This window comes from Eleutherodactylus coqui, chromosome 6, assembly GCF_035609145.1.
Source record: "Eleutherodactylus coqui strain aEleCoq1 chromosome 6, aEleCoq1.hap1, whole genome shotgun sequence".
Taxonomy (NCBI): Eukaryota; Metazoa; Chordata; class Amphibia; order Anura; family Eleutherodactylidae; genus Eleutherodactylus; species Eleutherodactylus coqui.
In genome coordinates, this window is record NC_089842.1 from 220,651,696 (window position 1) to 220,665,540 (window position 13,845).

Consider the following 13,845-nt stretch of genomic DNA (forward strand, 5'->3'; position numbering starts at 1 on the left):
CCGAGCACGCTCTGAGAAGGCAGTTACTCGAGATGAGCGAGGCTCGCTCGAGTAATTGCCCTTACCAAGGGTGCTCGCTCGTCTCTATTTATATGCTCTCTGCTGCCATCTGCAGGCAGCTCTCTGTATTAACACTATAGGAAGCCTAGTAGCTTAGGATCAGTACACTGCCACCTGGAGGCAGCTCGCTATAATTACACTATAAAAAGCCTAACAGCTTAAGATCAGTACACTGCCACCTACAGGCAAGCTGCAGGTAATACATGGGATGGTTTATATTCTGTCTGTTGCCACCTGCAGGCAGCTCGCTGTAATTACACTATAGGAAGCGTAGCAGCTTAGGATCAGTACACTGCCATCTACAGGTAATACATAGGATGGTATATTCTCTCTGCTGCCACCTGCAGGCAGCAGCTGGTAATACCAGTCATTGTTGGAAATGTATGAAGCACATCTCGGCGCCGCCCAGCGCCTTAACAGAGACCCCGCCTACCATAACTTTCTTGGTAGAGGTAGCTCCACCCTTCCCAACAGGCTCCACCCCCCCCCCTTTTTTTGCAAAAACTTTGCACTTTTTTTTTCCACATCAGAAACGGAAATGTTTCCAGTATGTGTAGCCGTACGCCGCCCCCCGCAGTTCGAGCCTGATATTATGCAGTTGCTCTTATACGGTCACATGACTAAATGATGGCATCTGAATGTTACAGTAAGCATGCAATATGGCGGACCCACCTCTACACCTCATCTTACCTGCAGCACGCGTGAGCTGTACAAGAACAAATGGCGCGGGGGTCAGCAGAGTTCAGTTTTATTTCTGCTATCTTATAAAAAGGCTTCATACACGTATGTACATTTATACAGCGCGGCCTAGAAAAGGGGACGCACACAATGCGGATCATCATCAGTGGGGCGGCGGATCATCTCCGTTTATACGAAAGAGGGCGACAACTAATTACACCCACGTCTACATTTTGCCTGCAAAATTGGGAGTCAATAAATAACAAGTGTTCGCTAAAAAAATATTACGAAAATAGAAAAGTGGCGCACAGGGCGGGATGGGGGGGGGGGGGGAGGCTGCTGTGTGTACTAAGCACTGGTCTACCAGTACAGAGATGAGGACGAGGCGCCATCACTGCGAATGATGAAGACCGGACTAGAAAGTGCCTTACCCATGGCCCCGCCCACTCGCTCCCCTCCACCATTCTAGAACATGGATTATTAAAGATTACCGGAAAATAGTCTCATTTATAATGATAGAAAACGGCAGGCGAATACTGCACGCACAGCGGCTGGAGGCGCAACGGCGACCGAATGTTCATCTGTTCCACGCAACATCACCCTACATAGGTGATGTCATCCACGGGGCGGAGTCATCCACGGGGCGGAGTCATCCACGGGGCGGAGTCATCCACGGGGCGGAGTCATCCACGGGGCGGAGTCATCCACGGGGCGGAGTCCTGCACGTAAGTCTCAGATTAGACGTCCCTTAAAGTGCTCAAAAAGGTTAACAAATATTTTCCGTTTCGCCGTCGCATTTCCTGGATGAGGCGGTGGGATGTTCGCCGCCCTCCACGCCCACAGAATAAAAAATAAGTTATGGATTCCGGCAGTAAAATGTTTTTCTTCTTACAAAAAAATCTCGCGATCTGGCGCGGTCGATACGAAAATAGACATTTTAGGTTGAGGAAACAGATTTCTTTTGACATCCCTGAATTTTGAGTGTCCGTGGTCCGCCCACTCCCATCATGAGGGCGACGGCCAGACACACGGATGTTGGGCGGCCCGTGGAGCAGACACCTGTCCTCCATCCAGAACTCCCGGGCCGACACCGGCAGGACCGCTGACACTCACTGCAGCCGGTCAGAGCGGAAGGAGTCCTCCACCAGGGGGTCCGTCAGCGGGGCATAGGGGTCACTGAGCATATTAAGTCCATCCAGAGTGAGGGGCTCAATGTTTAGATCTTCATCCAAACCCAGGGACTGATCCACTTCAAAGCCGGGGACCGCGGACAGCGCGCTGGTGATCTCTTTGGAGAAGCCGGGAGGGGAGTCTACGGCTGGAAGGAGGAAGAAAATGGTTAATTTGCAGTGGAAGAGGGGGAGCGAGGAGACGGATAGTGGTGGGCGCACCTGTCAGGATGATATTGGGGATGGGGTCGTATCGGCTGCAGTTGTTCAGCTTCTTCAGGGGCTGCGAGGAGTTCTGCACCGGAGGATACTCCCCAGGAAAGTAGCTGCCGCTCAGGCCCGGCCGGCCGCCCTCCATCACGTTACACTGTTCAAAGTGAGCACAGACATGCACATCAGCGCCCCCTCCACCAGCTACTGTTAGCGCCCCCTCCACCACCTACTGTTAGCGCCCCTTGCGGTGCCAAGGCCCATACCTGCTGTGCCGCCAGCTGGAAGTCACAGTCATCAAAGAGGCTGCTGAGCAAAGACTGCGGACAGAAGGAAGAAGACAGTCAGTAAAGAGCGCGGGCACGGAGAGAAGGGAGGCCGACGGTCAGTAAAGAGCGCGCGCGCGGAGAGAGGGGAGGCCGACGGTCAGTAAAGAGCGCGGGCGCGGAGAGAGGGGAGGCCGACGGTCAGTAAAGAGCGCGGGCGCGGAGAGAGGGGAGGCCGACGGTCAGTAAAGAGCGCGGGCGCGGAGAGAGGGGAGGCCGACGGTCAGTAAAGAGCGCGGGCGCGGAGAGAGGGGAGGCCGACGGTCAGTAAAGCGCGCGGGCGCGGAGAGAGGGGAGGCCGACGGTCAGTAAAGAGCGCGGGCGCGGAGAGAGGGGAGGCCGACGGTCAGTAAAGAGCGAGGGCGCGGAGAGAGGGGAGGCCGACGGTCAGTAAAGAGCGAGGGCGCGGAGAGAGGGGAGGCCGACGGTCAGTAAAGAGCGAGGGCGCGGAGAGAGGGGAGGCCGACGGTCAGTAAAGAGCGAGGGCGCGGAGAGAGGGGAGGCCGACGGTCAGTAAAGAGCGAGGGCGCGGAGAGAGGGGAGGCCGACGGTCAGTAAAGAGCGAGGGCGCGGAGAGAGGGGAGGCCGACGGTCAGTAAAGAGCGAGGGCGCAGAGAGAGGGGAGGCCGACGGTCAGTAAAGAGCGAGGGCGCGGAGAGAGGGGAGGCCGACAGTCAGTAAAGAGCGAGGGCGCGGAGAGAGGGGAGGCCGACGGTCAGTAAAGAGCGAGGGCGCGGAGAGAGGAGAGGCCCACGGTCAGTAAAGAGCGAGGGCGCGGAGAGAGGGGAGGCCGACGGTCAGTAAAGAGCAAGGGCGCGGAGGGAGGGGAGGCCGACGGTCAGTAAAGAGCGAGGGCGCGGAGAGAGGGGAGGCCGACGGTCAGTAAAGAGCGAGGGCGGGGAGGCCGACGGTCAGTAAAGAGCGAGGGCGCGGAGAGAAGGGAGGACGACGGTCAGTAAAGAGCGAGGGCGCGGAGAGAAGAGAGGACGACGGTCAGTAAAGAGCGAGGGCGCGGAGAGAAGGGAGGCCGACGGTCAGTAAAGAGCGAGGGCGCGGAGAGAGGGGAGGCCGACGGTCAGTAAAGAGCGAGGGCGCGGAGGGAGGGGAGGCCGACGGTCAGTAAAGAGCGAGGGCGCGGAGAGAGGGGAGGCCGACGGTCAGTAAAGAGCGAGGGCGGGGAGAGAGGGGAGGCCGACGGTCAGTAAAGAGCGAGGGCGCGGAGAGAAGGGAGGACGACGGTCAGTAAAGAGCGAGGGCGCGGAGAGAAGAGAGGACGACGGTCAGTAAAGAGCGAGGGCGCGGAGAGAAGGGAGGACGACGGTCAGTAAAGAGCGAGGGCGCGGAGAGAAGGGAGGACGACGGTCAGTAAAGAGCAAGGGCGCGGAGAGAAGGGAGGACGACGGTCAGTAAAGAGCGAGGGCGCGGAGAGAAGGGAGGACGACGGTCAGTAAAGAGCAAGGGCGCGGAGAGAAGGGAGGACGACGGTCAGTAAAGAGCGAGGGCACGGAGAGAAGGGAGGACGACGGTCAGTAAAGAGCGGGGGCACGGAGAGAGGGGAGGCCGACGGTCAGTAAAGAGCGAGGGCACGGAGAGAAGGGAGGCCGACGGTCAGTAAAGAGCGAGGGCACGGAGAAAAGGGAGGCCGACGGTCAGTAAAAAGCGAGGGCACGGAGAAAAGGGAGGCCGACGGTCAGTAAAAAGCGAGGGCACGGAGAAAAGGGAGGACGACGGTCAGTAAAGAGCGAGGGCACGGAGAGAGGGGAGGACGACGGTCAGTAAAGAGCCAGGGTACGGAGAGAAGGGAGGAGACTGTAAGACCCAGGACATAGACAGAAGGGAGGAGACAGTCAGTAAGCGCTGGACAGGAGACCACCAGTAACTTACATTGCCCAAAGTGTAGTCTCCCAGGGGTGACTGGGGGTAGGGCTGAGTGCCTGCCATAAGGCCATGATTGTTTTTGTAGGAGGTTTGTGGCAATGTCTTCTGGGAAACCTCCCCTAGTCCGAGGGGGCAATGCTGGTTCATGGATTGGGGGGCTTGTTGCGATGGCTGGTGGGTCAGCATAACAGACGGCGGGGGATTCTGGGACTGATGAAAGGCCTGCTGGCCGCGGTGAATGGATGGCGGGCCTTCGGAGTGCTGGGACTCGTGCCCGGGTAGCTGGTGTAGGAGGTTTGGGTGACTGTAATGGTAAGGCGGCATCCTTGGATCAGCTGGCATCTTGCTGGTATCTAGCGGGACTCCCTACAAAAAGACAACAGGCGCTTGGGTCTGGTGGCCAGGAGGACGGCAAACTGCTGCAAAAGGCGGCGGCTGTTACCTGGGTGATGGACGTCAGCGTCGGGGACATGGTGGGCGAAAACTGCTTCTGAAGGGGCCTCCTGGAGTCACCGGTCATTGGCAATGTGAGGGGGCTGAGGGGGACCCTGCGGCGAGGGGAGGTGTTCAGCGAGGCGGAGACCAGGGGAGGGAAGGAGGAGGAGGACGACGACGACGGGGAGGATGGGGTGCTGTAGGCAGACGGCAGGCTGTGGCTGCTGGCTGAGGGCGACAGGGACTGATTGCTCAGAGAGGAGGGTAGAGACTGGCTGCTGAGCGAGGACTGCAGTGATGGGTTACTGTAGGACGTCTGTAAGGAGGCGCTGCTGAGCGACGTCTGCAGGTTCGGGTTACTCAGCGATGACTGTAGCGACTGGCGACTCAGAGAGTTCTGTACTGCGGCTGGGAAGCCTGAAACAAAAGAGAGCCAAATAACAGACAGAAGATGATACGGGGAGCGGGCGCGACCCCCTAAGGGCAGTGACTGGGGCAGCGTCGTAGGCTGTCACCAGATGCTGGGAATTGTAGTTTGCCAACAGCTAGAGAGCTGCAGGTTTAAGCCATACCTGATGAGTCAAACCCAGGGGGCATTCCCATCCTGCTGATGCCCAGGTGGGTCATGGTGCTGGTGAGGTTCCCGGTGCTGCTCCCTCCGCTTAGGCTGCTGAATCCCGACTCATCCGGGTCCAGAGGGGTGGGCAGCGGAGATGGGAAGTGCAGGTTGGTGAGGTCCGGTAGTGATCCCCCAGTATTAAGGACAGAGTTGACCGGGGGAATGCTGGCCGACTGCTCCACAGAGGGGTAAATGCTGCAGTAGAAGCATACGGGGGAGAATGTGACATCACGCTCCTGCCCCGGAGATGGCCACGCCCCATAATGCCCAGCAGTCCTCTACTCACTTAATCCCGGGGACTTCGCAGGACTTGGGCCGAGCAGCAGCAGCGGGCAGCTGTAGATATAAGCACAGGGGGTACAGTGATGCACATGACCAACAGTGGCATCAGAAACCGGGCCGACAAGCACAACACTCACTTTTTTGGCGTCACACGGGCTCAGCAGGTGCGCGCCGTCCGCCTGAGACTCTTCTATCGCTGGAACATTGAACTGGAAGGCTGCCGGGACAAAGAGAAAGTGTGAGACCAATGGAAGCGCCGCCGTCCCCTCGTCCCCCTCCCGAGAGGCCCCAGCGGGAGAGAGGCCGCCGTCCCCTCGTCCCCCTCCCGAGAGGCCCCAACGGGAGAGAGGCCGCCGTCCCCTCGTCCCCCTCCCGAGAGGCCCCAACGGGAGAGAGGCCGCCGTCCCCTCGTCCCCCTCCCAAGAGGCCCCAACGGGAGAGAGGCCGCCGTCCCCTCGTCCCCCTCCCAAGAGGCCCCAACGGGAGAGAGGCCGCCGTCCCCCTCCCAAGAGGCCCCAACGGGAGAGAGGCCCCCTCCCAAGAGGCCCCAACGGGAGAGAGGCCGCCGTCCCCTCGTCCCCCTCCCAAGAGGCCCCAACGGGAGAGAGGCCGCCGTCCCCTCGTCCCCCTCCCAAGAGGCCCCAACGGGAGAGGCCGCCGTCCCCTCGTCCCCCTCCCAAGAGGCCCCAACGGGAGAGGCCGCCGTCCCCTCGTCCCCCTCCCAAGAGGCCCCAACGGGAGAGGCCGCCGTCCCCTCGTCCCCCTCCCAAGAGGCCCCAACGGGAGAGGCCGCCGTCCCCTCGTCCCTCTCCCAAGAGGCCCCAGCGGGAGAGGCCGCCGTCCCCTCGTCCCCCTCCCAAGAGGCCCCAACGGGAGAGAGGCCGCCGTCCCCTCGTCCCCCTCCCAAGAGGCCCCAACGGGAGAGAGGCCGCCGTCCCCTCGTCCCCCTCCCAAGAGGCCCCAACGGGAGAGAGGCCGCCGTCCCCTCGTCCCCCTCCCAAGAGGCCCCAACGGGAGAGAGGCCGCCGTCCCCTCGTCCCCCTCCCAAGAGGCCCCAGCGGGAGAGGCCGCCGTCCCCTCGTCCCCCTCCCAAGAGGCCCCAACGGGAGAGAGGCCGCCGTCCCCTCGTCCCCCTCCCAAGAGGCCCCAGCGGGAGAGGCCGCCGTCCCCTCGTCCCCCTCCCAAGAGGCCCCAACGGGAGAGGCCGCCGTCCCCTCGTCCCCCTCCCAAGAGGCCCCAGCGGGAGAGAGGCCGCCGTCCCCTCGTCCCCCTCCCAAGAGGCCCCAGCGGGAGAGAGGCCGCCGTCCCCTCGTCCCCCTCCCAAGAGGCCCCAGCGGGAGAGAGGCCGCCGTCCCCTCGTCCCCCTCCCAAGAGGCCCCAGCGGGAGAGAGGCCGCCGTCCCCTCGTCCCCCTCCCAAGAGGCCCCAGCGGGAGAGAGGCCGCCGTCCCCTCGTCCCCCTCCCAAGAGGCCCCAGCGGGAGAGAGGCCGCCGTCCCCTCGTCCCCCTCCCAAGAGGCCCCAGCGGGAGAGAGGCCGCCGTCCCCTCGTCCCCCTCCCAAGAGGCCCCAGCGGGAGAGAGGCCGCCGTCCCCTCGTCCCCCTCCCAAGAGGCCCCAGCGGGAGAGAGGCCGCCGTCCCCTCGTCCCCCTCCCAAGAGGCCCCAGCGGGAGAGAGGCCGCCGTCCCCTCGTCCCCCTCCCAAGAGGCCCCAGCGGGAGAGAGGCCGCCGTCCCCTCGTCCCCCTCCCAAGAGGCCCCAGCGGGAGAGAGGCCGCCGTCCCCTCGTCCCCCTCCCAAGAGGCCCCAGCGGGAGAGAGGCCGCCGTCCCCTCATCCCCCTCCCAAGAGGCCCCAGCGGGAGAGAGGCCGCCGTCCCCTCGTCCCCCTCCCAAGAGGCCCCAGCGGGAGAGAGGCCGCCGTCCCCTCGTCCCCCTCCCAAGAGGCCCCAGCGGGAGAGAGGCCGCCGTCCCCTCGTCCCCCTCCCAAGAGGCCCCAGCGGGAGAGAGGCCGCCGTCCCCTCGTCCCCCTCCCAAGAGGCCCCAGCGGGAGAGGCCGCCGTCCCCTCGTCCCCCTCCCAAGAGGCCCCAACGGGAGAGGCCGCCGTCCCCTCGTCCCCCTCCCAAGAGGCCCCAACGGGAGAGGCCGCCGTCCCCTCGTCCCCCTCCCAAGAGGCCCCAACGGGAGAGGCCGCCGTCCCCTCGTCCCCCTCCCAAGAGGCCCCAAGGGGAGAGGCCGCCGTCCCCTCGTCCTTCTCCCCAGAGACCCCAACAGGAGCACCGCCTCCTCACCTCTGCTTTGATTGGCTACGTGTTTCCGCCACCCGCATGCATATAAGCACACAGCAGTTCGCTGCCCTTAAACACTTTGCACTGCTGTTACAATAATACATTTTCTGGCCCCCAGCGTGACTTACCACTCCTCCGGTTGGAGATGGGGACCCCATGTGACGGTCCGGGGTATGGCTCCTGGGAGGCAGGGTTCATCACACTCGTGTGCAGGGCAGAATCAGAGTTGGTTCTGATGGGGAGGAGAGGAAGGGGCACAATTCAGTCAGGGTGGGCATGTGACAGGCACAGGGAGGGCAGAAGACAGAGCAAAGCTGCTGCATCTCACGGCAGGGGGCACACACACAGTGCAGCCAGGCTCACACTGCTGCAAAGCAAAGAGGCACCCAGCGGGTATCCCAGGGGCAGGGGGCAGGGCACACAAGATGCGTCACCTGTTCAACGCGCTGGGCAGCCTGAACAGCTGTCCGGAGTCTGTGGGGTAGGTGCCCCAGGGCGAGGTCCTGGAGGAGGAAGGAGGGGGTTAATATGCAGTACACGGTAATCAGCACAAGGGGGCGGCGCAGTCTCGTTCACTCCAAGACTTATTGGCCATAAATCCACATATACTCCAGTCACAACCGGAGCTGCACTCACAATTCTGGTACCCGCATCAGCAATGTACTCAGATCCTTAAAAGTTGAGCTGAGTCTCCGTATCTGGTTCTCAGAATACCGCACAGCCTGCTCTAGTACTTCCCAAAGCAGAAGAAAAATGGCTAAAACTTAACTGCAGCCCTGGATGTGACTGGAGTACAAGACGTGATGCAACTGCAGCCCTGGATGTGACTGGAGTACAAGACGTGATGCAACTGCAGCCCTGGATGTGACTGGAGTACAAGACGTGATGCAACTGCAGCCCTGGATGTGACTGGAGTACAAGACATGATGCAACTGCAGCCCTGGATGTGACTGGAGTACAAGACATGATGCAACTGCAGCCCTGGATGTGACTGGAGTACAAGACATGATGCAACTGCAGCCCTGGATGTGACTGGAGTACAAGACATGATGCAACTGCAGCCCTGGATGTGGCTGGAGTACAAGACATGATGCAACTGCAGCCCTGGATGTGGCTGGAGTACAAGACATGATGCAACTGCAGCCCTGGATGTGGCTGGAGTACAAGACATGATGCAACTGCAGCCCTGGATGTGGCTGGAGTACAAGACATGATGCAACTGCAGCCCTGGATGTGGCTGGAGTACAAGACATGATGCAACTGCAGCCCTGGATGTGACTGGAGTACAAGACATGATGCAACTGCAGCCCTGGATGTGACTGGAGTACAAGACATGATGCAACTGCAGCCCTGGATGTGACTGGAGTACAAGACATGATGCAACTGCAGCCCTGGATGTGACTGGAGTACAAGACATGATGCAACTGCAGCCCTGGATGTGACTGGAGTAGAGGACAATTTAGCAGCATCAATGTGGCTGCAGCTCTGCGGGTGACTGGAGTAGAAGACATAACACACGATCAGTATGAGGTAAACACGGGGTGACATTGGCAGAATATTAGACCCCCTGCCACAGAAGCAACCAAAGGGTTAACTGCGCATATTACCTTTTCCAGGACTCCTGGTGCGGGGACAGATACGAAGTGCCGTACGGCGAGCTGTCAACGTTAGCAGGTTAAGGAGACATTCAGTAATGCAGCTACTGTCCTCTGGTGTCAGCCGTTCTACACTATGAGGGTCAAACTGACAGACATAGCGATCCGATGAACCGCAGCAGATGTAAAGCGACCCTTCAGTCCTACGAACAAAGATGGCCGCCCTGCTTCTCTGGACGCATCGCGAGTCTCAAAGGGCCGCTTGCATGGAACGCTTGTCAAAATCTGATCAAGTGAACTAAATGTGACAACCGCCTTCTTGTTGTCGGTGACTTTCAGTCACCATAAAAACAATTGCTGAATCGCGGCTTCTCGTGTAAACGGCCCCCCAGTGAGAAGTCTGTGTGAACGCTATGCACGAGCAGTGGTGACCTCAGCACCACCCGCTGATCACACGGGCAATGCCGGCCAATCAGAGTGCACAGCCCACATCAGGCAGTCAGAGCAGTGCGGCGGTCATCTTTCTTTGTCCCAGACTGAAGGGTCACTTTAAAGGGGCTGAACTGCAGTACCGGCCTCGGACAACAGATGGCGCTCTCTCTGCTAGTCATAGACAAGCCCCATAAGGGGCAGAGCCACCACCCCACGTATGTAAGTAGTAGCAAGAAATCAGTAAGGATATCTGGCGCATATAGCGGCGCAGCGGCGACATCATCCGGCGAGGGTCTCTGTGGTGAACTCTCTCCACTAAGCCATGATGGCGGGTGCTCCGCGGGTCCAACGGTGACTGCGGGGGGCCCTGCCGACAAATGGGGGCGTTATAGAAGACCGAGAAGGGCGGACAGGGATGAGAGAGGAAAGACGTTTGGGGGGGGGGGGGGGGCGGGGGGGAGGAAGAGGGTTGCAGAGGAGAGGGTTGCGCAGGGGAGGGGGCTGCAGAGGGAGAGGGCTGCAGAGGGAGGGGGCTGCAGAAGAAGAGGGTTGCGCAGGGGAGGGGCTGCGCAGGGGAGGGGGCTGCAGAGGGAGGGGGCTGCGCAGGGGAGAGGGTTGCGCAGGGGAGAGGGTTGCGCAGGGGAGAGGTCTGCAGAGGGGAGGGGTCTGCAGAGGGTTGCGCAGGGGAGGGGTCTGCAGAGGGTTGCGCAGGGGTCTGCAGAGGATTGCGCAGGGGAGGGGTCTGCAGAGGAGAGGGTTGCGCAGGGGAGGGGTCTGCAGAGGAGAGGGTTGCGCAGGGGAGGGGTCTGCAAAGGAGAGGGTTGCGCAGGGGAGGGGTCTGGAGAGGGTTGCGCAGGGGAGGGGTCTGCAGAGGGTTGCGCAGGGGAGGGGGCTGCAGAGGAGAGGGTTGCGCAGGGGAGGGGTCTGCAGAGGGTTGCGCAGGGGAGGGGGCTGCAGAGGAGAGGGTTGCGCAGGGGAGGGGGCTGCAGAGGAGAGGGTTGCGCAGGGGAGGGGTCTGCAGAGGGTTGCGCAGGGGAGGGGGCTGCAGAGGAGAGGGTTGCGCAGGGGAGGGGGCTGCAGAGGAGAGGGTTGCACAGGGGAGGGGGCAGAGGAGAGGGTTGCACAGGGAAGAGACGGTTGCAGGGTTGGTGTGGGCGCGAAGGGGTTACCTGGAACTCCATGGATCCGCTGCTGATCTGGTTGACGTTGGGCAGGGAGCCCCCGTAGTAGGACCCCCGCATGTGCGCCACACGGAGCTTCTGGACCTGCAGCTGCCGAATACAAACATTATAATGACATACGTGACCCTGGTAACCTGCCATGTGACGCCCGTGATCTGTGACATGTGGTCTATGACATGACGTGGTTAGACACGTGACAGCGGCGATCCGTGATGCTTACACTACATACATGCAGACAACTGGTTAGGATGCAGCACACGTGTAGCAGACACATCTATTACATGTAGGACACCTGTGACACAATCCACACGCCGCGGTATAACAGCACGCTTGTACGACACACGCCACAGGTGACTGAATCACAGAATGACAGGAGTCGTCAGCTATCGCGATATGTGGCGGCCAGTACCCGGGTGGAGCCGATGTCCATCATGACCTCCTCGAAGGCCGCCGTCTCCTCCGCCTGCCTCTGGCGCTGCAGGGCGATCTTCTCGCTGAACTTGCGGGGGTTGGAGGCTGAGCCGGGCCCGCTGGCCCCCGGAGCCGCCATTTCTCCAGCCCTTCCGCAGCCGCCGATGGGGTGCGAGAAGCCACAGAGCAAGGCAGGCCGGGAAATGTAGTTCTGCTCCGCCCTAACTCTGGAGTGCGGACGGCGGAGCGAGAGCAAACGGAATACAAATCCCGCTCACCATTGCGCAGCGCAGTCGGCGCGGAATGCAAAGCTTGCCGGGAAATGAAGTCCACGGCGACAGCTGTTAACTAAGGGTGACCCGTGCTAAAACTACATCTCCCGGTGTGCCCTGCGGTCAGCCCGCAGTAACCCCTACTAGCCCGCTCACAGACTACTATGCCTGTTACCCTCATGCCGGCTGCTATGTGCTTTCACACCGGCAATACCAAAGAGCGTAAAAATGCAGAATTATGAAACCAATGATTTTGAATGGTTTCCTTCACATTTGCAATGTCTTCACTTATGTGAAGTTGCAAGAAAAAAAAAAATTTAAAAAAACCCCACAAACCGCCTCAATGTTTGAGAAAAAGCAGCGCTGGCAATCAAAAACCACTAGAAAAAGACGCAAGATCGCGATCACCCGTGTGAAATGACCCTTAACCCCTTAGTGACGGTGCGTTTTTTTCCATTTTCGTTTTTTCCTCCTCCCTTTAAAAAAATCGTAACTCCTTTATTTATCCATCGACGTCGCTGTATGAGGGCTTGTTTTTTGCGGGATGAGTTGTATTCTTCAATGGCACTATTTATTGTACCATATAATTTACTGAAAAACGTTTTAAAAATTCTTAGCGGAGAGAAATGGAAAAAAAACGACATTCCACCATCTTTCGGTGCGTCCTGTTTCTATGGCCCACAAACTGCAACAAAAACAACCTGATATTTTTATTCTCTGGGTCGGTACGATTACTACGATACCAAACCTATATAGTATTGTTTTTTGCGGGACGAGTTGTAGTTTTCAATGGTGCTATTTAATGTACCATATAATGTACTGAAAAACTTGTAAAAAATTCTAAGTGGAGTAAAATGAAAAAAACGACATTCCGCCATCTTTCGGTGCGTCTTGTTTCTACGGCGCACAAACTGCAACAAAGGCGACCTGATAACTTTATTCTATGGGTCGGTACGATTACTACGATACCAAACTTGTATAGGTTTTTTTTGCTGTACTACTTATATATTTTTTTTAAAGATATTTAATTTTTTACATTTATTTTCTGTGTCCATTTTGTGCGCACAATAACTTTTTCATTTTTCCGCCGACGTAGTTGTGTGAGGGCTCATTTTGTGCCGTATGTCCCGACGTTTCCGTTGGTACCATTTTCGCATACAATTGACTTTCTGATCGCTTTTTATTACATTTTTTCTCGGAGATAGGGTGACCAAAAAAGTGCATTTCTGGCGTTCTTTATTTTTTTTTTTCGGACCACCTGCACCGTGCGGGGTAAATAATACATTACTTTGATAGATCAGACTTTTACGGACGCGGCGATACCAAACACATTTTTGGTTTATTATTTTGATTTTTTTTATTGCAAATATGGCAAAAGGTTGTTTAAAAACTTTTATTACTTTTTTTTTAAATATTTACTAAAAAACTTTATTGATCTTATTTTTACACTTTCTTTTAGTCCTCCTAGAGGACAACAACCAGCGACGCTTTGATCGCTCCTGCAGTATGACGTAATGCTATAGCATTACGTCATACTGTTTTTTTGACAGTCAGTCTATCAAGCCACCCTACGGGGATGGCTTGATAGGCAGTCTGCTAAGGCAGCCTTGGGGCCTTTCCAAAGGCCCCCGGCTGCCATGACACCTGCACGGCTCCCCCCGATCTCACCGCCCGGGACCCCTGAACATCGTTTGGGGGGATTGCGGCTACTGCCCACGGGTGTCAGCTGTAATAAACAGCTGACGCCCGCGCTGTATGGAGGGAGATAGCGGCGCTATCTCCCTCCATACACGTCCTGCAAGAGCAGGACGTAAAAACACTATAGGGTCGTCACTAAGGGGTTAATTAACGATGAGCATCGGAGAACGAACAAGAGGCACAAGCCGTGTGACACCTCCAGAGGGGCTCAGTGCGCAGCGGCAGCTGAAGACGCCTCTACATACAGTTCACTTACCGTTCGTTTCATGCGGCGGGAACCTCCTCAGACCCCCCAGGAATAATCCACCACGCAGGGAA

The 13,845-nt window shown here is 58.6% G+C and overlaps 1 protein-coding gene across 3 annotated transcripts; it reads right to left on the bottom strand.

Annotated features, from left to right (window-relative positions):
- Positions 1 to 792: 792 nt before the first annotated feature.
- Positions 793 to 11,744, bottom strand: CRTC2 (CREB regulated transcription coactivator 2). 3 transcript variants are annotated; one of them, XM_066608854.1, is made up of 14 exons: positions 11,556 to 11,744; positions 11,135 to 11,236; positions 10,216 to 10,332; positions 9,546 to 9,604; positions 8,373 to 8,441; positions 8,067 to 8,170; positions 5,795 to 5,874; positions 5,662 to 5,711; positions 5,329 to 5,570; positions 4,764 to 5,173; positions 4,328 to 4,687; positions 2,384 to 2,437; positions 2,130 to 2,274; positions 793 to 2,056 (listed from the first exon to the last, which is right to left on the bottom strand). In XM_066608854.1, the coding sequence occupies exons 1-14, from the start codon at positions 11,694 to 11,696 to the stop codon at positions 1,848 to 1,850; spliced, it is 2,142 nt and encodes a 713-aa protein (XP_066464951.1). In that variant the 5' UTR covers positions 11,697 to 11,744; the 3' UTR covers positions 793 to 1,847. The 3 variants fall into 3 exon arrangements, with proteins under 3 accessions (XP_066464951.1, XP_066464953.1, XP_066464952.1); XM_066608856.1 differs by lacking the exon at positions 11,556 to 11,744 and adding an exon at positions 11,367 to 11,516; XM_066608855.1 differs by lacking the exon at positions 8,373 to 8,441.
- Between the last annotated feature and the right edge of the window lie 2,101 nt (positions 11,745 to 13,845).